The sequence below is a fragment of the Somniosus microcephalus genome, chromosome 7 (genome assembly GCF_052327205.1).
Source record: "Somniosus microcephalus isolate GS21.2 chromosome 7, FLI_Smic_1.0, whole genome shotgun sequence".
Taxonomy (NCBI): Eukaryota; Metazoa; Chordata; class Chondrichthyes; order Squaliformes; family Somniosidae; genus Somniosus; species Somniosus microcephalus.
Genome location: NC_140993.1, coordinates 174,528,698 through 174,553,070, shown reverse-complemented (window position 1 = coordinate 174,553,070; position 24,373 = coordinate 174,528,698). Strand labels below are relative to the sequence as shown.

Genomic DNA, 24,373 nt, shown 5'->3' with positions numbered 1-24,373 from the left:
GATCAAGTCCACTGCTCATCTGGCAGTTGCACTTATCAACTGAGCCACTGAAGCAGCAATCTTTAACTGCTGTATGCAAACTTATCTTAATGGTTTGTATCATTATTACTGTTTAATTCTTTATGCTGAATAAACTATAGCTTTATCAAAGCACAACTGTTTTTACATAGGGCTTCTATGAGAGAACATAGTGACCTTAGCATGTTAATCTCATTGATGCAGATCTGCACTATCTCCACGTAGTAATTTCCCAGTTTTACCTGCATCACTAAGGGGAAGCCAGACACTCCTCCCACACGAGAAGCACTAGATATAAGCCCTCGCTGGCCTTTTGGTGGTCAGCTGTAAAATGCTTAAGTAAAAATAACATTCAAAATCTGCAGGACTAATTTTCTAGTTTTAAAATTATGCAGTAGAATTGGAGTCCTGTATGGAGCCAAAACGTATTTATCCGTTGACCGTATTCTTTAAATGCTACTGCAGTTCTCCTCGGGTTAAGTAATGCAACTCTTTGTTGTTGTATTCTGCTGACTGAGTTTGTGCATGGAATTTTTTTAATCTAATACTGCTTTCCACTGATACAAGAAATAGGCCCCACAATAAAGCCAACAAAAGATGACCCCTTTGTGACCCTTCATCATGAAGAAATCAGATGCGAGACCTAATTTGGAGTACTACAACAATAGGAAAGAACAGTTTGTTCTGACCATATTTGATCACTATAGGTGATGTTACAGTAGTTGTTACCTAAACTCTACTTGGAGCTCTGTTCAAGTTCACTCTGATCATGAATGTTGAAGCAGCTATGCTGCTGCTGGCTGAAAAATGCCATTCCTTTAATACAAGAGGTTATACTAGCAGAATACAAGAGCTCATGGACTAGCACTGATACTTCAACATGAGTTGAGGCCAGCCTAAATTGAAGAAATGTGCAAAATTTGTTATACGGCGCAGCAGTGATCTTAGTTTGACTCTAATTGCCATGTCGTAGGCCTAGCTGCGATGATTAAAAGTGCACACTAGGCATTTATCAGAATTTAACTGAAGGGAACAATGACTAAGCAGAACTATAGCAAGCATGTAAACATATGTAAAAGTTTAAAAACTTTGTCATTCCAACCTTCTGTGGTAGAGAATTCCACAGGTTCCCCACCCTCTGAGTGGCTGCAAGGCTGAAAATTAAATTACTATTCTCATTCTGAATCTTCCCCAAGCCCTAGATGTACAGCCTCGCATAATAGATTCTGGGGAAACCATGTGCTGAGCATACACACTAAAATGTCATGATGCCATTGCAGTTAAACAGTGATATATGGTCTCTTAGATTGTATAAAGCTCCAAGACTTGTGCCAGTTATTTTTTTTCCCTAGCTGAAGGTTCTTTGCACCTTGTCTTGAACTTCTTGACAGGACCTGGTTAAATAACACACTTCTGCTTATTAATCTAACCTGTCCAGGTTTTAGTGTTCGTTATAAAAAATTACATTATTGGAATTGGAATTTGTAAATTGATCCGTCTCTCTCCCTTCCTATAAGTGTCTTTGCTTTTCTTCCACTCTGATTCTGTTTGCCCCTCTGTTTTTCTGTTTGTTTTTAACTTGCCATTTCCTTTATATCCTCTCTGACTCACTTTATAATGACATCAGCGAATGTTTTAAAAAGAAATATTCAAAGAAACGCTAAGGCAGCCAGGAGTGTGGCATAGAAGGGAGGAAACTGCAAAACAATATGTGTGCATGTGGCAATTAAAGTCAATTGAATATCCTTTGCCTATTAGTTGTTGCTGTCAGAATTTTATTTTTCTCCAGATTTTTCCCTTAAAATCTTGATTAAACCAGCTATAAACTATTCCCATACAAGAATTACTGCCTTGTTACTTATATAGGTTGCAAATTTCTTGTGGAAATGAAATAAATGTTATTTATGAATTTTCTGGTAATTAGAAGTTGGTGATAGATCTTTTTAATTACTCTTGTCATATTCCAAAATTAAAATGTTACAGTACCCGTTTTGAGCATTGTAGGTGTGCTGTGTTAGTTTGGGCAAGGTTTTTGGATAATATATTTTATACTAGCTGGGGAGCCCCGCGTTGCGAGGGCAATTTTGGGGCGCTTGGTCTCCCTGCCCCTGTGTGTCCCCCCTCTCCCTGTCATGTCCTATCCCTCCCTCCTCTCCCTCCCCTCCTCTGTCTCCCTCGCCCACCCCTACCCCTCCCTTGCTCCCCTCTGTCCCTTTCTCCGGCCCCTCCCCCTGCCTAGCGCCTGAGGTCCGGTGCCGTTCCGATAGCGGGAATGCTGAGTGGTGGCCGGCGCCGGGAGCGGGCTCTCGCGGGCGGCGCATGTGCAGGCGGCGTCAGTGCGGGTGGCACGAGCCCCCTGCGATTTCCCGAGGCTCTCTTTCCCCCCCCCCCCCCGCGATTTCCCGAGGCTCTCTCCCCCCCCCCCCCCCCCCCCCCGCGATTTCCCGAGGCGCGCTCTCTCTCTCTCCTCCCCCCCCCCCCCCCCCCCGGCGCGATTTCCCGAGGCTCCCCCCCCACCCCCCCCCGGCGCGATTTCCCGAGGCTCTCCCCCCCCCCCCCCCTATTAAATTGTTATTTAATTCCCTAACACATCATTAAAATATTTACCTTAGTTCCCTAACACACAGAAAGTGTGGGGGAAAAAATTGTGAAAAATCAAGATGGCGGCCACTCACCTCGGTTCAGAAGGATAAGGCCCGCCCACACACGCACCGATTGGTCGACCGGTCAGGTCACCGAAGCGTAGGATTGGTCAATCGTCGAATCACTCGACACTCAACTGCAGGAAGGAACCCGCCGTCCGATTGGTGGACCTCGACGTCACACGGTCGCTAATGAGATGCTAATGAGCGGAACGCTGAACGTTTTTGGGATACCGCGGGTGGGATTTTTGTCCGGCCGAAACATAAATACGCCTATGACCGGTCCGGAATCGTAAGCTTTCTTTTGAGGCGACGCGCGCGTCGGTACGCTCTGTAACTTTCAAACGTATAGAGAACGGACAGACAGACATCGGGACAGACAGAAGAGCCGCTTTATATATATATAGATTGGTAAATTTTGTTTACATATCTTGTGTAAATATAATTATGCATCTTGGGATTGGGGGTAATATACTGGCATGGATTGAAAATTGGTTAACAGACAGGAAACAGAGAGTAGGAATAAATGGGTCTTTTTCGGGGTGGCAGGTGGTGACTAATGGGGTACCGCAGGGATCAGTGCTTGGGCCCCAGTTATTGACAATATATATCAATGATTTGGATGAAGGAACCAAATGTAATAGTTCCAAGTTTGCTGACGACACGAAACTAGGTGGGATTGTGAGTTGTGAGGAAGGATGCAAAGAGGCTTCAAGGCGATTTAGACAAGTTGAGTGAGTGGGCAAATACATGGCAGATGCAGTATAACGTGGATAAATGTGAAGCTATCCACTTTGGTAGGAAAAACAGTGTGGTAAACCACTTTTATCGTTACACTATAGTTATCACTTGTATTGTTATCACTGTTCTCACTGTTGTATCACTATACGAGGTCGCCTCTTGTCGCGCTGTTATACCTGGGCTGACCACCTCCGACTCCGCCCATGGCTCCACCTACCTGCCCAGGTATAAAGGTAGCCGACTGGCTGGTATTCCTCCATGTTGGACCCGATCACCCACGAGGGTGGGCTCTGTTATTTAGTCAATAAAAACCTTTAGTTACGTTCCTAACTCGTCGCTTTTTATTGGACGAATTGATAGGTATATCAAACAGAAAGGCAGAGTATTATTTAAATGGTGATAGATTGGGAAATGTTGATGTACAAAGGGACCTAGGTGTCCGTGTACACCAGTCACTGAAAGCAAACATGCAGGTGCAGCAAGCAGTTAGGAAGGCAAATGGTATGTTGGCCTTCATTGCAAGAGGATTTGAGTACAGGAGCAAGGATGCCTTACTACAGTTATACAGGGCCTTGGTGAGACCACACCTGGAGTACTGTGTGCAGTTTTGGTCTCCTTACCTAAGAAAAGATATACTTGCCATCGAGGGAGTGCAGCGAAGGTTCACCAGACTGATTCCTGGGATAGCAGGACTTTCATATGAGGAGAGATTGGGTCGACTAGGCCTGTATTCACTAGCGTTCAGAAGAATGAGAGGAGATCTCATTGAAACTTATAAAATTCTGACAGGGCTAGACAGACTGGATGCAGGGAGGATGTTTCCCCTGGCTGGGGGGTCAAAGTCTCAGGATACAGGGTAGGCCATTTAGGACTGAGATGAGGAGAAATTTCTTCACTCGGAGGGTGGTGAACCTGTGGAATTCTCTACCACAGAAGGCTGTGGAGGCCAAGTCACTGAATATATTTAAGAAGGGGATAGATAGACTTCTAGACACAAAAGGCATCAAGGGGTATGGGGAGAGAGCAGGAATATGGTATTGAGATAGAGGATCAGCCATGATGGTGTTGAATGGCGGAGCAGGCTTGAAGGGCCGAATGGTCGTCTGCTCCTATTTTTTTTTCTATGCATCTCTTATAAATTTATATTGTGAAGTGGTTTAACATCGCTGTGTTGCAGACAACGGTTGGAATGCTGCTGAACCTCTTGAACTAGTACTGAAATTGGCAATAGAATAAAGAGTGCAGCTGCACTGGTTACAAATAAAAGCTCACATATAGAACAAATGAATAAAAATATGCTTAGAAATGATTTTTAAATAACTCTCTTCCAAGCATATTTTTATCCATTTGTTCTAAATAACTTGCTGTGTTTTCTTTCCACTGCAGTACCACTGAACACTCTGGAAATGTTTAGAGAATGTCTGGAAGAGATGTTAAGCCCCCTTAAAAGAAAAACCTTTATTGTGCATCCTAACTCTCAGTTGTGGAAACAGATCTAATTGCCCTTTGCTTGATGCCTGAAAGCATCCTAAGAGCTCAGACAGCAGGCTGATTTTATGCAGCGAGTGCTATGAGAAAGTACAGCAGAAGTGCAGTCAAGATAAGGGCTTGGCCTCAATGTGTTTGGTTTGGAGTTCAGAGGAATTGTTCAAAAGCAAAGTACTTGAAGTTTGAATCAAACGCCAGACACAGTCGACAGTTTAATCCCGTGTATGTTTGGCTGGGAGGTGCTCGACTGTTTAACACTTAAACATAGGGAGCCCTGGTTGTTTGGGAGATTAAGGATTTGGTGCCTGACTGTAATGATGGGGAGTTAGATAAGATTACTATGCCTTCAGCAACCTATCATTTGCCTCTCCCTATAAATCCTGCCGATGGGAAGAAACAAAACTTCATCTGTGTTTCAGAGTGTTGATCCTAATATATATGGGATATCCTTCTGATGCCAGAAAAAGTGCTGGGTTGGGCCCACTGAATATCATGTTATTTGCTTTAAATAATGTTCTGGAGTGATAGTTTCTATTTTCAGTTACTATGATAAAGTTGCAGTTCTTTAAATAAAACAAATGTAAAATATTCTCCCCATATTTAGTCTCTGTGTAGGCAGTGCACCACTGCCGCATCTAAGCAAAAGGGCAGGGATGCAAACTGCTCTTCAGTTGGTGACGATGACCATCCACAACTGGCTGGTAATTATGGAGAAATTCAAAAAAGCCAACTGCCAACAATCTTTTTTTTTTGTTGCTTCCTCTAAATTTGGCTAAAAACCGATTAAATGAAACTCACTTGACTGATCTAAGTTTAAATGACAGGCATTCCTGGGACTTAAACTGCTTATTTTGTTACGAATGCCACTATTGTTTTATACATTTATATTGTGAAGAGGTGAAACTTAGCTGTGTAAGGAAAGTCATGCAATATGCTAGAAAAAGTATAAAGAAAAATACTGCAGATGGTGGAAATGTAAAACAAAAACAGGAAGTGCTGGAAACACAGTATATCAGTCAGCATTTGTGGAAAGAGCAGACAGGTTTATGTTTCAGGTGCAGGCTCTTTTTCAGAATGGTAGAAAAGGCCTCAGATTTCAGTTCTGAATATCTATCTCCTGCATTAGTGGCTTGTCTTTGTCCACATTACAAGATCAGTACTTATTTTCAACAGCATCCCACCCCCGGTGCTTCAAGATGGTGACCCAATGCTTCATTTTCAAACTGTGGCCACTGGCTTCCAATTGGAATTATTGGTTGTCAATCAAAGTAGCCAAATTGTATTTTTAGTGACCAATAACAAACCATTCCTTTTTTCATTTAGGACTGTTCACTGTGTAACCTAAATTGCAGCACCAGCTAAAACAATATATATTGCTGCAGGAGTTCCTAGGGCAGTAACTCGGCCCAACCTTCTCTTCAGCTGCTTCATCAATGACCTTCCCTCTATTACAAGGTTAGAAGTGGGTATTGTTGAGTCTATGTTTTCCAAATGTAGTTATGCTGAATAACTGGACACAGACAACAGAATACTTAAACAGGTCTTTAGTAATTGAGGGTCAGGGCTGAACTGAAATACAAACTGCTCCACAGAGTTTATATACCGGTGTGGTCACCACCGGTACTACAATATACAGGAGCCATCAGAAAGTAGTTCATCACCTTAAGGTAGTCTCTTAAGGTGGTACAGGTTACATACACTACAGGTATGTTCGCTGATGATTGCGCAATGTTCAGTACCATTCGTAACTCCTCAGATAATGAAGTAGTCCGTGCCCGCATGCAGCAAGACCTGGACAACATTCAGGCTTGGGCTAGTAGTGGAAAGTAACATTTGTGCAAGGCAATGACCATTTCCAACGAGAGAGTGTCTAACCACCTCCCATTAACATTCAGTGGCATTGCCATCATCGAATCCCCCACCATCAACATCCTGGGCAGTGTCACCATTGACCAGAAACTTAACTAGATCAGCCACATAAATACTGTGGCTACAAGAGCAGGTCAGAGGCTCGATATTCTGAGGTGAGTGACTCACCCCCTGACTCCCCAAAGCCTCTCCACCGTCTATAAGTCAGGAGTGTGATGGAATACTCTCCACTTGCCTGGATGAGTGCAGCTCTAGCAACGCTCAAGAAGCTCAACACCAACCAGGACAAAGCAGCCCGCTTGATTGGCATCCCATCCACCACTTTAAACATTCACTAACTCCACTGCTGGCGCAGCATGGCTACGATGTGTACCATCTACAAGATGCACTGTAGCAACTTGCCAAGGGTTCTTCGACAGCACTTCCCAAACTCGTAACCTCTACCACCTAGAAGGACAAGGGCAGCAGACGCATGGGAGCGCCACCACCTCCAAGTTCCCCGCCAAGTTACACACCATCCTGACCTGGAAGTTTATCGCTGTTCCTTCATTGTCGCTGGGTCAAAATCCTGGAACTCCCTCCCTAACAACACTGTGGGGGAGTACCTTCACCACACGGACTGCAGCGGTTGAAGAAGGCGGCTCACCACCACCTTCTCGAGGGCAATTAGGGATGGGCAAAAAATGCTGGCTTTGCCAGTGACGCCCATGCCCCGTGAATGAATAAATAAATAAAAATACATAGACATATATATATTACACACTAATTGATCTCCTATGGTGATGGTTAAGGTGAGTCGGAGAATATGTTGTTTTATAACGTGGGGTGTTATGCTATGACCATGTATTATCATGATCACTGATTTATGATGACTGAATTAGTCAAACTCTATCTTATTTCATGGTATTTTGGGAGTTTTATTAGCATTTTGGGGGCTGAAAACTAAATCAGTGGCCTTGATTATGTTAGATCCATTCAATTAATGTCCTTAATTTATATAAATATATATATTCCTTTATGTATGTAAATAATTTTTATTCCTTACCTTTTTTGACGCCAAAAATACAGTAAGATTGAATGAGGTAGGTAGGTACCTTTTTGTTTAGCCATGCCAAGGAGGGAGATGGCGTCATAGGATTTAGCAGCAATGGGGTGGGGGGGCAGTTCTTGATTTGGAGGCAGCACTAGAGTGAGGATCCCGGATTTGGGAGTTCTGTGATTTAGCAGCTCATTAGCGGGGAAACTTGTGCTTTGGTAAGAACTTGTCGAATGTGGGGTTTGGTTCCCAGGAATTGACAATAATGGGGCGGGTAAAGGTCTGACACCATTGTTGAAGGGGGGGGGGGGCGTTCCTGGGTTTGACAGTGGCATTGAATTCATTGTTTCATGATTAGTTACCAGAAAAATACTACTGCATAAATAAATATAGAGATGTTCTCTGCTTCACTGGAACAGTAAATAAGCAACATGGCTATTTTAATGAAGTTAATTTTTGTTTTCAAACAGTAAAATTCAGTTAGCAATTTTTGTATCCAAAAAAATGACCTTGCACAGCTGCTATTTTCCACTTAGCAGGAACTAATTAGCAGCTGGATTAACAAATCTCATGTAAGTAGTGTTTAAATGTAAACAATGGGATATTGTCTCTCTCTCTCAGCTTGACTCCTTTTCTGAAATTAAAAAATTAAGTTAATAGCTTTTATTTAAACGTTTTGTTGAAAGCCGATTCAAATTCACCATCCAATTTGAAAACATTTTCAAAAAGGCACAAGCAGAAATCTGCACAGCACAATTTGACTTCAATTCTGTATTGTTTCTAATTTGAACATAAAAGTTACCACAGGGGTGTAGTCATTACAGTCTGTCAATTTGAAGTGAATCTCTGCTTTTTTATTATTTTCTCTCTTTCACGTACAATAACAACGGGAATAAGAACAGACACAAATACGATAGACTGACGTTTAAGTGCTGTATTCGTCTATGGCTCTGAGTGATCCCAAGCAGGTGATGTAGTTGTTTACCTACATCTGAGACCTCCCAGCTGCATCTCACAAGATACTTACAGATGAGGAAGGCCATTTGGCCCATCTTAATTCCTCCGTCCAGAACAACCCTACACTCTCTTTCCCCCCCCCCCCCACCCGCCATATCTAGTTGTTTATTAAATGATTCCATGGTTTTTGCTTCTACTACTTTGCTCGGCAATCCATTCCAAGCATTGATCATTGAATGGTGACAGTACAGAAGGAGGCCATTCGGCCCGTCGAGTCCATGCCGGCTCTCTGCAAGAGCACTCCAGCTAGTCCCACTCCCCCACCCTTTCCCCGTAGCCCTGCAAAAAAATTTCCTTCAAGTACTTATCCAATTCCCTTTTGAAAGCCACAATTGAGTCTGCCTCCACCACCCTTTCAGGCAGTGCATTCCAGATCCTAACCACTCACTGCATAAAAAAGTTTTTCCTCATGTCGCCTTTGGTTCTTTTAAAGACTGATCACTGAGTGAAGAACCTCCTGATATCATACCTTTTACTTGTTTGAATCTGTGTCCCCTTGTCCTACATCCACAGTTTAATTTAAAATAGTGTTCCTAATTAACCTTTTACATGCCATTTACAATCATCTTATCTTATAAAATCATCTCTGAGACACCTCTGTTCCAGCCTGAAAAGCCCAAGTCTCTACTCGGGCGCTGACATCCCCTCTCCACTATTGTCAGACCCCAGGCATCACTCAGTAAAACCAAATGCCCTAGTGCTTCTAACCCCCAGTATTCACCCTCCACAATGCTACCATTTGCCAAAACCATTCCCCAATGCTACCCAAACTCAGCACCACCCATAACTATTCTTAAAAACCACAACTTCACCCTGCGCACTACTACTAAACTCTACATATCTACCAATGTGCTGCATTTTGCCCTACCATCTTCTGTCTACCCAGAGTTTTGAAAAAGAAAATAAAGGAACATATAATCCAAGTCACTAATTTCTTATTTTCAAAGAAGAAATGGACAGTCATGGAATTTGGTGCTCAGAACAGAGGCAAAAGCCCTAGAATGCTAGGAAATAAAAACTCATTTTGACATCAGTCACTGTAAGTCAGTGATCCTGCTAATGCATTGTATGTTGCACAGTGTAACCGAGAGCATGCCACAGAAGGTCCTCTAGTAATCTATATAAATATGTTTTTTGTAAAATTGTCTCTGAGCATTGCCATGGGAAATTAACTATGTCTGTTAAAAAGAAATGTTAGTGTCTCCAGAGTTAATTTTGTCTAGGAATGCTTGGCTAAATAAAAAGGTTAGTAATCAGGTTAACAAAATATTGGTGTCAAACCACATGAAATGTGCAGGTTGTTTTGAACCAAAGTGCCTGTAACTGGATGAGGATATTTAGCTGGCAAATGAAATGTACAATACCATTGGTGTAACCATAAGGGCAACTAAATGGAGGCCTGCAATGACTCCAAATGATATGACCTCCAATGTTAAGTCATAATAATTCAGATCTTAATCATAGGATACCAAGACAACACTTGCCAGATCTTTACATTTGGTCAGTGACGGCAGATGTTCCCATTTCTCTGCAAAAGGTTTACTTTATTCAATATCTATACAGCTATGGTGCATACTTGTATTTCTTTCCAGCTTTCTTTCATCTGTGCATTAATGATTGAAGAGTAAAACTGTCATCTGCCATGGAATCAATTTCTGGCAAAACCATCTCACTTGTTTTTTGACTTAGTTGGCAACACTATCACCTCTAAGTCAGAAGGTTGAGGATTCAATCCTACTCCTGGACTGGAGCATGTAATCTAGGTTAACATTACATTGCAATACTGAGGGAGAACTACATTATAGGACATGCTGTCCTGTGTTACACCAATGCCCCATTTCCTGATCTGATGGTTCAGGTGAACATTATTTGAAGAACAACCCGATGGCTGGTGTCCAGACCACTTCAACCAACATCACCAAAAACAGTTGGGTAAACACTTCAAAATAATTCATTCTGTGTGAAGCACATTGAGATGTTTCGGAGAGACACAACAAGGAGCTTTTGATTCTTCTCTCTCCCACATTCCTAAAGGTGGTGACAGTTGCTGTTGTATGGTTCCAGAGGAACTAGCAGCCTTGCCCAAGGCCATCTGTCAGCTGTAAGCTTGTGTAATATTTGTTGGTCGGCTGCATGGCTTTGAAGGGGTATCGGAATGAAGCCCGATTTTGTCTGCGCCTTATGTCTACAGGCACACGTTCCAGCAGAGGCCGTGATCAGGAATGGGAACCTGGCTGATTTACCACCCCCCCCCCCCCCCCAAACCCCCATCTCAAGCCTAGGGACATTGAGGTTAACTGTAGTGCCACTAGAGCAGCAGTGGCTACTGGAGACTAGTGTGCTAAATGTCATAGTTTGTAAATATAGTGTTCATGCAAAGTATTTATTTGACGTAGTGTCAAATTAAATTTTTATGTCATTGACATCCGTAAAACAAAACTCACATGATTATGTACCGGATTATCATCGATCTATTTGTAGTTCTGTGCTCCTCGTGTCCATCCTGCATGAGCTTACTCAAACCTCTCTGCACTGGAACCACCCGGTAATTATGGGCACAGACACTACACTTGGGGAAAGATACAGCGGTCACTTTTGTGGTTTAACAGTTTCACATTAGTGGGTAGCACACCACACAGAAATGGAGTGATAGTGTGATATTATCAGCTGTGAGAGGCTGCAGTTTTGCAATGAGACTGACCTGTGCAGCGAACAGTGCAGTCAAAAGGTACATTGAAAATCTGACAAAAACCCAAGTATCCTCCCTAACTGATGAAATCAAAATCTCATGATGAGCATAATTTCCTATTATACTTGTATGACAGCGTTCTGAAGAATATATCATTCGGGTACTTGCCACTGCTTTGTGGACAAAGCCACAAAGATGGCACGTTTGTTCCTTTTTGCGTGTAAAATCTCATGATACCTTATTGATGTTATCTGGATTATACCCCAGGTAGTCATGATGGTTACTTTCTAATCTTGTGGATGCTGTAAAGTGATTATAATAACAGTATGGTGATTGCTGGTGTAAAAATGTCAGTTTACCTACAAAACATTAAATTGTTCCAAATATAAAAATCACTGTTTAGTAATTCTAATATGAAAAGGTACAAAATTAGATTCTGGTATCAAGGTGAGGCTTGTTGATCACATTCGTTATATGTTCCACCCTAAAAAATAGAAGAATTTATGAGGACTTATACACAATCCTCTTGTTTATGTTTTGTGTGTAAACTTTAGCAGTTCTATGAAGCCTGTTAAAATATCATACAAATGATATGTTTTGTTTTTGTCTAGGAAGTATCAGCGGGACGTGAGAGTGCGTTTGAAACTTGTTGATCTAGAGCGGACGTCACGCTTTCTTGGGGCCAAGACAGACACAACTCTGCTAGAGGCAGAAGCTGCCCTCCTGGGATTGCTGGACAGCAAGGATTCAAAGCAAAGAGAGTGAAAGTTATAAATAGTGACCTGGTATAATTTTGTTTCAATACAAAAATATGTATTTCTTGCTTCACTATTTTAAAAAATAAACATTTTATAACGTACACTTTTTATGTGTTTGTCAAAATTCAAAAAGCTATACACGCACATTTTCATTGATACAGCTTCAGAACAGCTAAGCTGAAGCAACACATCGCTTTTTAGGAATAGTAATTTTTTCTTGCTTACACAAGCCTCTGTTATGTACACATTGCTGCCGCTTTTATTAAAACAAAATTCCCAATTTTCTCCCCATCTCTCCCAAAGGTGCTGGTCCCTGCAGAAGCAAACTTTCCCAAGTTGCTGTTCTTATGTGAACCTTAAAATTAGTGTTATGAGGCTATTCAACTATGGGGTCATCACAGCAGCATCCAATCGCACCCTCAACCAGTGTCCATACACATGCACTTTCCAGCGGAGCCACTGCTCAGAAATGTTCTTATTCAGTAGTCTGAGGATTAGCACTGTTGAATAAATTATTAAAATTTACCCTTTTTTCTTTTCAGTAAATTAGTATTTTACTGTAACGGGTATGAAGACAATCTAAAATGTTTATGAATTTGTGCAATTTTTCTGTCTCTATTCATATCAAAGTTAGGCATTTGATCAAATTATTCTTTGTCACTAATGCAACTGATCGAGTTGCATTTATCCAGTACTTTTGCATTCCTGAAATTGGCTGGGATAATAACAAACATCTTATTGAATGTGCAATCTACTTTCCAAAACTGCATCTAGAAACAGTGATGAATTTGTTACTGTATGTGAATGTGTCATTGTAGCGCTCAGTGTGTTGGTAGCTCACTCAGTTTGTTTACGTTCTGTTTACGTTCTGTTTAGGTAAGTTGGTTTCACTTTGCACTGCTTGCTTTACATTTCTGATTATCATCACATGTTGTTGAATTAAATGGGGTTGTGACATGGGCCTTTCTGTTACCAGAGATACAGATAGGACTGCAAAAGCTTAAAGCTTTGGTCAGCACTATGTTCTGATTTCAGGCTTCTTGCTTTCATTCTAAGAATTAGTTGCAGAATGAAAATCATGGTAGAAAAAAAATCTATTATGAAATTACTGTAAGATGCAAAGAAGCATTGAATCAATTGAGGTACAAACTGCTAGATTTTTCCATCTTTACTACCTTATTTACTCTAGAGAAATTACTTTATACAGAGGGTTGCTGCAAGGGCATGGAATGCCCATACGAAACAATGATGAAAGCAAAATCCATAATAGCTGTTAAAAGGGATAAGGATAAATACTTGTAAAAGAAACATTTAATGGGGAAAGGGGAGAGGAATGGGACTAAGAGTCAGCATAGGTGTGATGACTAGCCATCCTCTACTATAAAATTCTATAATTTTACAATTCTGTATTTTAGATTACTCTCACAGATGAGTCCCAACTTCTGAGCCTTGGTATCTGGGAAAGCTTTTGGTAATATGCCCAGAATAATGAACAGAAAGACCTTTGATTATTTTATACCTCCACTGGATTTGACCTTGTTGTAGGTTTAAGCTTTTAAGTCAATTTATTGAACAAATAACAGTAATATATATTTAAATAGGATTATAGTATCTAGCTCCTCAATTCCTTTATTAAATTACTATTCTTTTGAATTAACATTTTATCTACAGAGTGATTCTTATCTCTTATTTCTCATCACTTCGAAAGCGGAACTAGCTTGGTTTAACTCTTCAACATTTCAAGTATATTCATCCAGCTTAGGCACAAACATTTTCCCCAACAGTTGTGAATTTGAGTAGCATTCAAAAATAATTGGCTGTCATACACGTAACTGAACAAATCATACAGTTTGTGTTTGTTTAAATGTGATTTGACTCCTCCCTTCAAGTCTACAGTTTGAAAATAAAGCACTACGAACTGTCCTTGCAACATTTGTGTCAATCTAGGCTGTGGAACGTGGATTTTAATTGCAGCTGGATTTTAAACTCGTATATTGGAACTGGATTTAAAAGGACAAGCATCAAACCAAAACTAAACAACAATTTTTTATTAATCCCTTGTTTGAGGTATGATTCAAAGCATGTCAGTCACCCTGAAGTACCTCACCCAAGTGGCCATTCTTCATGCAAATGTCTGGACAGTGAATATTAGCAAGCTATTTGTGGGGACATCACAACCAAATGTTGCATCCCTGCTATTGTCTTGGCTAAGGAAGCAGTCTTCTTGCTTTCTTTAATAATTTCTGAATAAGCTGAAGAAAATAGTTGAAAACAACTATAATAGGAGGTAAATGAAATAAATATCAAATGTGTTCATAATTTAATCGGGGAATTAAAGCAAGGGGAATACTACAATACTTTTATGTATACTGAAATATTATCTCTATCATTGCAGTTCAAAATGATGAGTTAATAGATTTCACAGTTATTAATTACAATAGGCAACTTTGCATTTAATAGTCTGTTGACTAATAAATAATATTCTTGTAGATAATGCATCACAGTTGGGTTCTGTATACAATGTAATATGTTCTTCCATTATAGGAACGCAAGATTTTTTCCTTTTGAAATTTTTACATTTTCATGGAATTTTTGATTAATCTGCTTTACAATGCACTGTGTACAGTGCTATTTCCTAACTACGGCCATTAATTTGTTCACTTTTTTTCATTTACGCCTCTGTTCGCCTAAATTGTTTGTTTTGCATTAAATAGAGGGGGTACTGTGTTGAATGCAGGAGGAAATAAGCAGAAAAAGTAAAGTGAGCTGTTAAAGAGCAGCAATTGTTTGGAATATTTCTGCCTTGCCCTTTGGTCTCTGGTCTGGAGCATCTATGCACACGCTAGATCACAGGGGAGCAGCGGTTTCATTTACCGATTCAGCGACTTTGAAAAAAGTCCCTGTTCCCAATTAATGTTGCAAGTTGTACAGATCAATGGTGGGTTAAACTGAGCTGCCCACTCAAGTGGTGGGCGTACCGTTTCATAAAAGGAAGAGGTTCTGCTCTTTCATGGTGCTGGGTTCTTTCAGTTCAGCTACAGTGGGTTTGATTCTTGTGTGAAAAACAACTGCCACAATACTTAAATCCTAACCTCCTCACCCCTGACGGCATGGGAAAGTGCACTCCTCAGCTGTTAGTTATATAAAGGCTGTTGCAGTCATGAGAAATGTTGATAAAAAAATGCAGTTTAACATCTCTCCTCCTACCCTCTGTCAGCTGGTCTAGTGAGCTGCCTAATTGGAAAATGAGTTTCTGGGTGTGTTTGCTGTAATTAAGCATAGTGCAAAATTATTGTGGCCATTTATTGTTTTCAAAGAAAATAAGCAATTTGCCACATCTTTATCCTATCATTTTAAATTGTAAGTCCAGAGAATTTTTTTGCAATGTTGATTGTTGTGGTATGTTGATGTGTTTAAGATTTGTAATATGTAATTTTAACTTTTTTTTAAATGACTGCAGGTTTGCTGAAACCTCTACAAGGTTCTGAGATCACCTGAAGAATGGTTGCAGTACAAATTTTGTTTCATTCCAATCCTTTTGTAGTGACTATAAAAATAAATGTGCATTATCAAAACTATAATTTTAGAAAATAATTGATGCCAACAAAGACAGCAGTTATTGCTGAAAGATGTTTGTATTAATTTATTATTTAAGGCTTTGAAACGGAAAGTTAATATAGAACTACTTAAAAAATGTACCTGCACGATGCAATAGAGAACAGCTCATTAGAGAATACAGTGTGCTACAACTACAGAATGGTGGGAGTTTTTAAATTGAGACACCTAAGTGAGGGAGCCAGTCCACCAAGGTTAAAAAGAATAAATGAGGAGACTAAGTAAATGAAGTAGTAATAGTTAGACGACACTAAACTTGTATTTTAAAAGCCTTCAATTTATAGGAGAAGGGAAAGCTGGGCAAGTTAAGTTGTTCCATAGTTTTGAGCTCCTGGGAAAGAACAAATTAGAACAGGAGACAGTTCAATGAATCTTGATTTCAGTCAAATTGTATCCATGATTTTCAATGCACCGATTGTCATTCTAGTCATGTTCCTGTGGATGGGGAAGCTCAGCACTTTCCCAAAAGGGAAGGAGTGTAATTGGAAGCCCCTGTCACCTGTGCCTGCTCTTGCACATCACCTAGCAGCTGGCCACAGAGAGACAGTCAAAGTGGTCGAGAAGCAGGACTCCCAACTAGCCTTGGCCAGAGGTGTTGCATGACTTTCATACTTTAGACTGTTATTTACACTGCACATCTAAACAACTAGGGAAAAACACAGACCTAGTAGGAGCTCCAAGATAGATTCCAATCTCAGCTGCACTGTTGAAGACGGAGAGTGTGCAGCCATGCAAGATCAAGCCACTTCTCCACAAGGAGGGAATATATCAGGACAACTAACAATGGTTCTTGATGCTGTTTACATTGGCATTTGGATTTACCCAAGGGCACTTGTGGACTATTCCATAATATAAAGCATAGCCATGAAACCTGTATTAGGCACCTACCAATGCTTCTCTGTAATCACCTGCTAGGGGATGCAGGTACTATTCTACTTATTTATTTACTTCAACATGTCGTCAACTCGGACAAAATCAGGAATTTCCCCTATGGAAAGCTGGCAGTAACACGCAGCAATATTGCCAAGCTGCCTATAAGAAAGCCCAGTATAATCAGGACGATTTTCACTCTTCCCCGATAGTGGTTAAAATGCTCCGTTCCCACCGCTCTGCTGCTTTTGGCAGCAGATGAAGCTCCCGCCGGAGCCTCATTAATAAATGGAAACAGCTGACCAGTAGTTGAAATCTGCTGGGCTTACCAACTCACACTTCCATGTGGGATGGTCGTCTGCTCCCACTGGCCTCCTGCCGGAAGTTCAAATCTGCCCTAATATGTTTAGTTTGAAATGAATTCTGACTCAGCTGCAGACCATTCATGTTAAAATTGATTGAGATCTGTTTGAATTGGCTAAAATCTGTTAAGTGTGCACACCTGTAGTTAAGCATGTGGTGAGCGGTAGATCTCAGCCCCACTTAACTGAGCAGAACAGATGAGTTGTAAATATTTAATGGAGAAATGGTGGGCCACCAGTAGTTAATAATTTATATTAGAATTATTCCAAAAACAAATTGTCATGTTTATTCATCATAATTATATGGAGGAGTGACATGTCAGACATAAAGAAGCAGTTGTTAAACACTGCTTGTATAAAAGTTATTTCTTCAACATAATGGATAACTCCAATTACACTTCCCACATAATGTGATAACTTGTATGTTTAATATCATTTCAAAGATTGAATATGCAGTATATTGGCCAGTTATCCCAGCTATTGGATTATATGGTGCAATTCTGCTAACCTATTAACTGTAGTTTAAAAAACCCTACAATTGCTCTTATTTTTCTTTGACCTATGTACTTAGGTGCTTCATGCAGTACTGAGAGTACCAATCATTTCAGCGCAGGTTGAGGCTCAAGCCTGTGGCCCAACAGCATATTTTATGACAGTTACACAGTGCAGGGTAAATAATCGAGCTGGAGGAGTCTGCAGCTTTCTGGCAGTTTCATTGCACAGTCGGTAATGGAGCTGGCAGGGCGGAATCAATTACTGGCCAGTCAAGATTTTCCCACAGGTTGGGGCTTGGGAAAAGACTTTACTGCTGCCTAGACAGCTGGCATAGAGTGTCCACTGGGAAAGTGGTCTGCTGAATGAGAGACGGACAGTTCCATGTGATAAATCTGGTGGTAAACTGGTGACAGTTTATAAATTAAAGAACAAACAGCAAAACTTGCATGTTTTCCCCTCCTAACTTGTGCCAGCTCTGTGTTCATAGAACGTTGTTAGAATCTCTAGTTTTTTAATTTTAAAAATTGCTTTTACTCACGCACATCAAATTTGCCATAAAAGTGTTTACATTTTCAAGATTTTTTTCCCTATTTAGGCTTCGTGAAGACGAAGAGTAATATAATTGTGTAATAGAAATAAAGTTCTCCAGTGTAATGGCCAGCCTTGTTACCAGAATAGAAAGAATGGTGAGAATATTTGAGTCAAGAACAGGATTAAAACTATTTTTGGTGTTTTGTAATTGCTTCCCTACAAATAAAGATATTTACTGTGCCTCTAGCTATTTTATCTGACAGATAATCTAGTCAACATTAGAGAATAAAAAGAAAACATACTGAAAGAACTGACGGTGGGGAATCTGCCAAATATTGCGGTAGAATTCAGTCATTTATCTATTAGTGTTCAGATATTCTGTGGAAGCATAGTAACCCTGATGACTTATCACTGTGATATATCTCTAATTTTAATAAAGAGTTTAAACAGAGGCTTCTGTCTGACCATCTGTAAATATTCACTTGTCAATGCAGAGGTTTAAAAATATTTTATGGGACTCTTCGAGCTTGGCATTCCTTTGGTTGATAAGTTTAATGGAAAAATAGACATGAGAAAATAACTGGTGTAATGGCACCGAAAGCAGCAACGAAAGAAACTCCTTTTATTGCTGCTTTAAGCATTACTATTCCTCAAATAGATTTGTGCACATTAGCAAAAATATATATTTTTTAAAAGACCAATTTTACGATGTTAAAGGCATCATGAAAAGCTCGTGCAGCTATAAAGGATCATTGAAAAGCAAGTATTTTATTCCAGCTCAAAACTGGCATTAGTAAGCTTTTAAGGAAGGGGAAGATTTTGAAGTGTCATCATTGTAGTGAGAAATTTTCGTAAGCAGATGGTTTCTCTGCCCGATAGCATGGGTGTAGCAGCCAGTGGAGGGGGTGTAAACAGCAGAAGAGAACAGCCCAAGAAAGCATAGCAGGCGCATGACTTGCAGTGGCTGCTCCACCTGACATGACCACGACCTGCTTTTCTGGGTTCAGGTCATCTGCAGTGTAGATCACACTCAAGCCATAGGCACAGTCAGAGCGCATCTTACAAATACTTGCACTGCTGCTGTGAAAACTCCAAGAAAGCAGTCATGGTCTGCATCATCTAACAAGAGCACTTCAGCTAGTCCCACTCCCCTACCCTTTCCCTGTAGCCCTGCAAATTTTTTTCCTTCAGGTACTCATCCAATTCCCAATTGAATCTGCCTCCATCGCCCTTTTAGGCAGTGCATTCCAGATCATAACCACTCGCGTAAAAAAGTTTTTCCTTATGTTGCTTTTGGTTCTTTTGCCAATCACCTTAAATCTGTGTCCTCTGGTTCTCAACCCTTCCGCCAATGGCAACAGTTTCTCTCTACTAATTTTAGACCCCTCATGATTTTGAACACCACAATCAAATCTCTCAACCTTCTCTGCTCTAAGGAGAACAACCCCAGCTTCTCCAGTCTATCCATGTAACTGAAGTCCCTCTTCCCTGGAACCATTCTTGTAAATCTTTTCTGCACCCTCTTCACATCTTTCCTAAAGTGCGGTGCCCAGAATTGGACAACAATACTCCAGTTGAGGCCAAACCAGTGTTTTATAAAGGTTCATCATAGCTTCCTTGCTTTTGTACTCTATGCCTCTATTTATAAAGCCCAGGATCGCATATGCTTTTTTAGCCGCTTTCTCAACCTCCCCTGCCACCTTCAATGATTTATCGATCATGGTATTGATGTTGCAATGCTAATGGCTAAGAAAAGTCAGTTGTTCAGTCTGCTCACACTCTTAGGATGATAAATAAAATGTTTATTTAAAAAAATACACATCTTTTTATAATTGCAAAAGTTATATGTTGACATGCATTGCATTCATTGTGTAGTGTTGATGGTACGTTGAGGGAGTGAATTAGCTTTACTGTGTAATTTGGCTTGTGGATGGCCCTGGAGACTGATTCCAGGGAGTGGCAGTGGTGTTAGTGTGTGATGCCATGCTTGCCTGCTGCGTTGTATCTGGTGGGTTTTGGTTGTGCCACCAGAGCTTTTGGCATTAATCTTCAGCTGAAATGGAGCGTGCTCCTTATACTTGGTGGTTTAGCTATGTGGGCAGTGTTGGTGATCAGCCAAACATCATCTGAAAATGGACCAAGAAGTTGACCAGTTTTCAAAGAATATCTCCTGATTCATGATTTTATTGAAAAAACCCTCATTGACCATATGAGATCATCCTCCTGCCACCGTCTTCCTAGAATCCATCGACATGCAGTTAGCCAGAACCCCATCTTACCTATTATATTGCAGAGGAGTCACTATGAGGAGATCCGAGAAGGAGTTGCCCACATGTGGTTTGATTACATGCGAATCTTTTGGATTTTGTACAGAACCATTTGCCTGTAATTTTATCTTTGGGAATGACCAAAAAATGTGATGGATTTTGCCCTGCCCACCAGTCTCTCTCGCAATCTTACCATTACTGTGGGGTTTCACATATGCAGATGAGTGCTGCTGGAGTTTTGCTAAGTGGGAGAAAAATCATTTAAGTGTATTTTGTGAATTTTAGTGTGTTAAGAAGTCAATTATTTGAAGTAAGTTTAATTTTTTAAGGGTTTTTTAAACTCTTGGGCAGTTTAAACAGGAAGTAGAATCCAGGTATAAAAGGGGAGGGGCTAGTGCGGTGCACGGAGTGCTTTGTGCATTGAGTGGTGCTGGAGTTTTGCTAAGTGGGAGAGTTCGGATAAGTGGGAGGTGAGGGTGTGTTTTTTGCTCTGTTTTATTCCCCATTCCCAGGCTTAGACAGCACTGCGGAGGCGGAGCAGCGAGACGAGTCAACCAAACAGGCTCCACAGACAGTATTCAAGGAGGAGGTTGGTGATCAGCTGGTTGGTTGGTTTTCTTCCTTCTCTTCTCTTTCATACCTTTAAGTTGGTAAGTCCTATTGAATAGTGGTGTGATATTATCATATATATCCGGGCAGGGTCTTCATAACTAATAATAAGAAATTTAATTAATTATATAGAATGGAGCAGGTGATGTGTTACTGTTGCGAGATGTGGGAGCTGGTGAACCCCATTGAGGCTAACGGTGATTACATCTGCGACAAGTGTTTGCTGCTAGAGGAACTCAAGTTCCATGTTATGGAGCTTGAGACCGAGCTTCGGACACTGCGACACATCAGGGAGGGGGCGAAGTTCCTGGACTCTATGTTTCAGGAGATGGTCACACCTATGAAGTTAATTACTGCAGATGTAGTCCGTGGTCAGGGACAGGACGGTGTGACTACGAGTGAGGAAGGTACAGGGATCCAGGATGTAGTGTTGAAGGAGACGCAGCCCTTGTTCTTGTCCAGCAGGATCGAGGTTCTTACTCCCTGTGAGGGCGGGAGCGGGGACTGCAGGGAGGATGAGCAACCTGGCCACAGCACCGTGGTACAGGGGGCCATTCAAGTGGAGGGAGTAAAAAGAAATGTTGTAGTGGTAGGGGATAGTATCATTAGGGGGATAGATAGGGTTCTCTGCAGTCAAGAGCGGGAGTCCCGAAGGCTGTGTTGCCTGCCTGGTGCCAGGGTTAAGGACATCTCTTCTGGGCTGGAAAGAAACTTGCAGTGGGAGGGGGAGGATCCAGTTGTCGTGGTCCATGTTGGTACAAACGACGTAGATAGGACAAGGAAGACGGTTCTGTTAAAGGAGTATGAGCAGCTAGGGGTCAAATTAAAAAACAGAACCTCAAGGGTAATAATCTCTGGGTTATTACCTGAGCCACGAGCGAATTTGGCTAGGATAAATAAAATTAAAGAGTTAAATGCGTGGCTCAAAGACTGGTGTGGGAGAAATGGGTTTTGCTTCTTGGGACACTGGCACCAGTACTGGGACAGGAGGGAGCTGTTCTGTTGGGACGGACTCCACTTGGCCAGTGCTGGGACTAGAGTCCTGGCGAATCATATAACTAGGGCTGTAGAGAGGGCTTTAAACTAATTAGTGGGGGGGAGGTTTCTAGAGAGCAAATAATAGAAATGACAACAGAGAAGGTCATAGACTTAGGTAGCAGTGGGGGAATTAAAAAACAGAATGTGTCAGGAAGGGACAGAAGGTATGGAGTAAAAAGTAAAGTACTAAAAAGGGAAAAAACAGGAACTAAGTGTTACAAAACATATTTGAAAGTTCTTTATCTGAATGCACGTAGCATTCGTAACAAAATGAATGAGTTAACGGCACAAATAATGACATATGGGTATGATCTTGTGGCCATTACAGAAACATGGCTGCAGGGTGACCATGACTGGGAATTAAACATACCAGGTTATTTAACAATCAGGAAGGACAGGCAGGAAGGGAGAGGAGGTGGGGTGGCTATGTTAATAAAGGAAGGAATCACTATAATACAGAGAAATGATATTGGGTCAAAGGAGCAGGATAGTGAAACAGTTTGGGTGGAGGTAAGGAATAATAAGGGGAAAAAAACACTAGTGGGTGTAGTCTATAGGCCTCCGAACAGTTGCAACTCTGTTGGACGGAGTATTAATCAGGAAATAGTTGAGGCTTGTAATAAGGGAACAGCTATAATTATGGGGGATTTTAATTATCATATTAACTGGACAAATCAAATTGGGCAGAGCAGCCTTGAGGAAGAGTTCATTGAGTGTATTAGGGATGGGTTTCTTGAGCAGTATGTAACTGAACCGACCAGGGGGCAAGCAACCTTAGATTTGGTCCTGTGTAATGAGACAGGATTAATTAAAAATGTCCTAGTAAAGGATCCCCTTGGGATGAGTGACCATAACATGGTTGAGTTCCATATTCAATTAGAGGGTGAGAAGGTTGGATCTCAAACAAGCGTGCTGAGCTTGAATAAAGGAGACTATGAAGGTATGAGAGCGGAATTAATTAGAGTGGACTGGGAAAATAGATTAAAGGGTAAGACGGTACATGACCAGTGGTGTACATTTAAGGAGTTATTTTACAACTTCCAAAAAAAATATATTCCACTGAGGAAAAAAGGGTGTAAAAGAAAAGATAGCCATCCGTGGCTAAGTAAAGTAATTAAGGATAGTATCCGACTAAAAACAAGGGCATATAAGGTAGCCAAATCTAGTGGGAGGATGGAAGATTGGGAAGTCTTTAAAAGACAGCAAAAAATAACAAAAAGATTGATTAAGAAAGGGAAGATAGATTATGAAAGTAAATTAGCAAAAAATATAAAAACAGACAGTAAAAGTTTCTATAGTTATATAAAAAGAAAAAGGGTGGCTAAAGTAAATGTTGGTCCCTTAGAGGATGAGACCGGGAAATTAATGGTGGGAAACATGGAGATGGCAAAAACACTGAACAATTATTTTGTATCAGTCTTTACAGTAGAGGACACTAAGAATATCCCAACACTGGACAAACAGGGGGCTCTAGGGGGGGAGGAACTAAATACGATTAAAATCACTAAGGAAGTGGTACTTGGTAAAATAATGGGACTCAAGGCGGATAAATCCCCTGGACCTGATGGCTTGCATCCCAGGGTCTTGAGGGAAGTAGCGGTAGGGATTGTGGATGCATTGGTAATAATTTTCCAAAACTCACTGGACTCAGCAAAGGTCCCGGCAGATTGGAAAACTGCTAATGTAACACCCTTATTTAAAAAGGGTAGTAGGCAGAAGGCTGGAAACTATAGACCTGTTAGCCTAACATCTGTGGTTGGTAAAATGTTAGAGTCCATTATTAAGGAGACAGTAACGGGACATTTGGATAAACATAATTTAATAGGGCAAACTCAGCATGGTTTCATGAAGGGGAAGTCATGTTTAACAAATTTGCTTGAGTTTTTTGAGGAAGTAACATACAGGGTGGATAAAGGGGAACCAGTGGACGTAGTGTATTTAGACTTCCAAAAGGCATTTGACAAGGTGCCACACAAAAGATTATTGCTCAAGATAAAAAATCACGGGATTGGGGGTAATATTCTGGCGTGGGTGGAGGATTGGCTCTCTAACAGAAAGCAGAGAGTTGGGATAAATGGTTCGTTCTCAGATTGGCAACCAGTAACTAGTGGTGTTCCGCAGGGGTCAGTGCTGGGTCCCCAACTCTTTACAATCTATATTAACGATTTGGAGGAGGGGACCGAGTGTAACATATCAAAGTTTGCAGATGATACAAAGATGGGAGGGAAAGTAGTGAGTGAGGAGGACATAAAAAACCTGCAAAGGGACATAGACAGGCTAAGTAAGTGGGCAGAGATTTGGCAGATGGAATACAATACTGGAAAGTGT

General features: G+C 41.0%; 1 protein-coding gene across 3 annotated transcripts in view; it reads left to right on the top strand.

Moving 5' to 3' along the window:
• mrps28 (mitochondrial ribosomal protein S28) overlaps nucleotides 1-12,359 on the top strand; it is a 165,849-nt gene extending 153,490 nt beyond the window's left edge. Inside the window, exons 4-5 of one of the 3 annotated variants that reach the window (XR_015079028.1) lie at nucleotides 6,213-6,344; nucleotides 12,112-12,331. Coding sequence is in view for 1 of the 3 variants with exons in the window: in XM_085993228.1 (XP_085849354.1) it covers nucleotides 12,112-12,265 (154 nt within the window). In the remaining 2 variants the exon portion in view is untranslated. Of the gene's footprint in view, nucleotides 1-6,212; nucleotides 6,345-12,111 lie in introns of all 3 variants that reach the window. The other 2 variants (XR_015079029.1, XM_085993228.1) reach the window with 2 other exon arrangements.
• The last annotated feature ends 12,014 nt before the right edge of the window (nucleotides 12,360-24,373 follow it).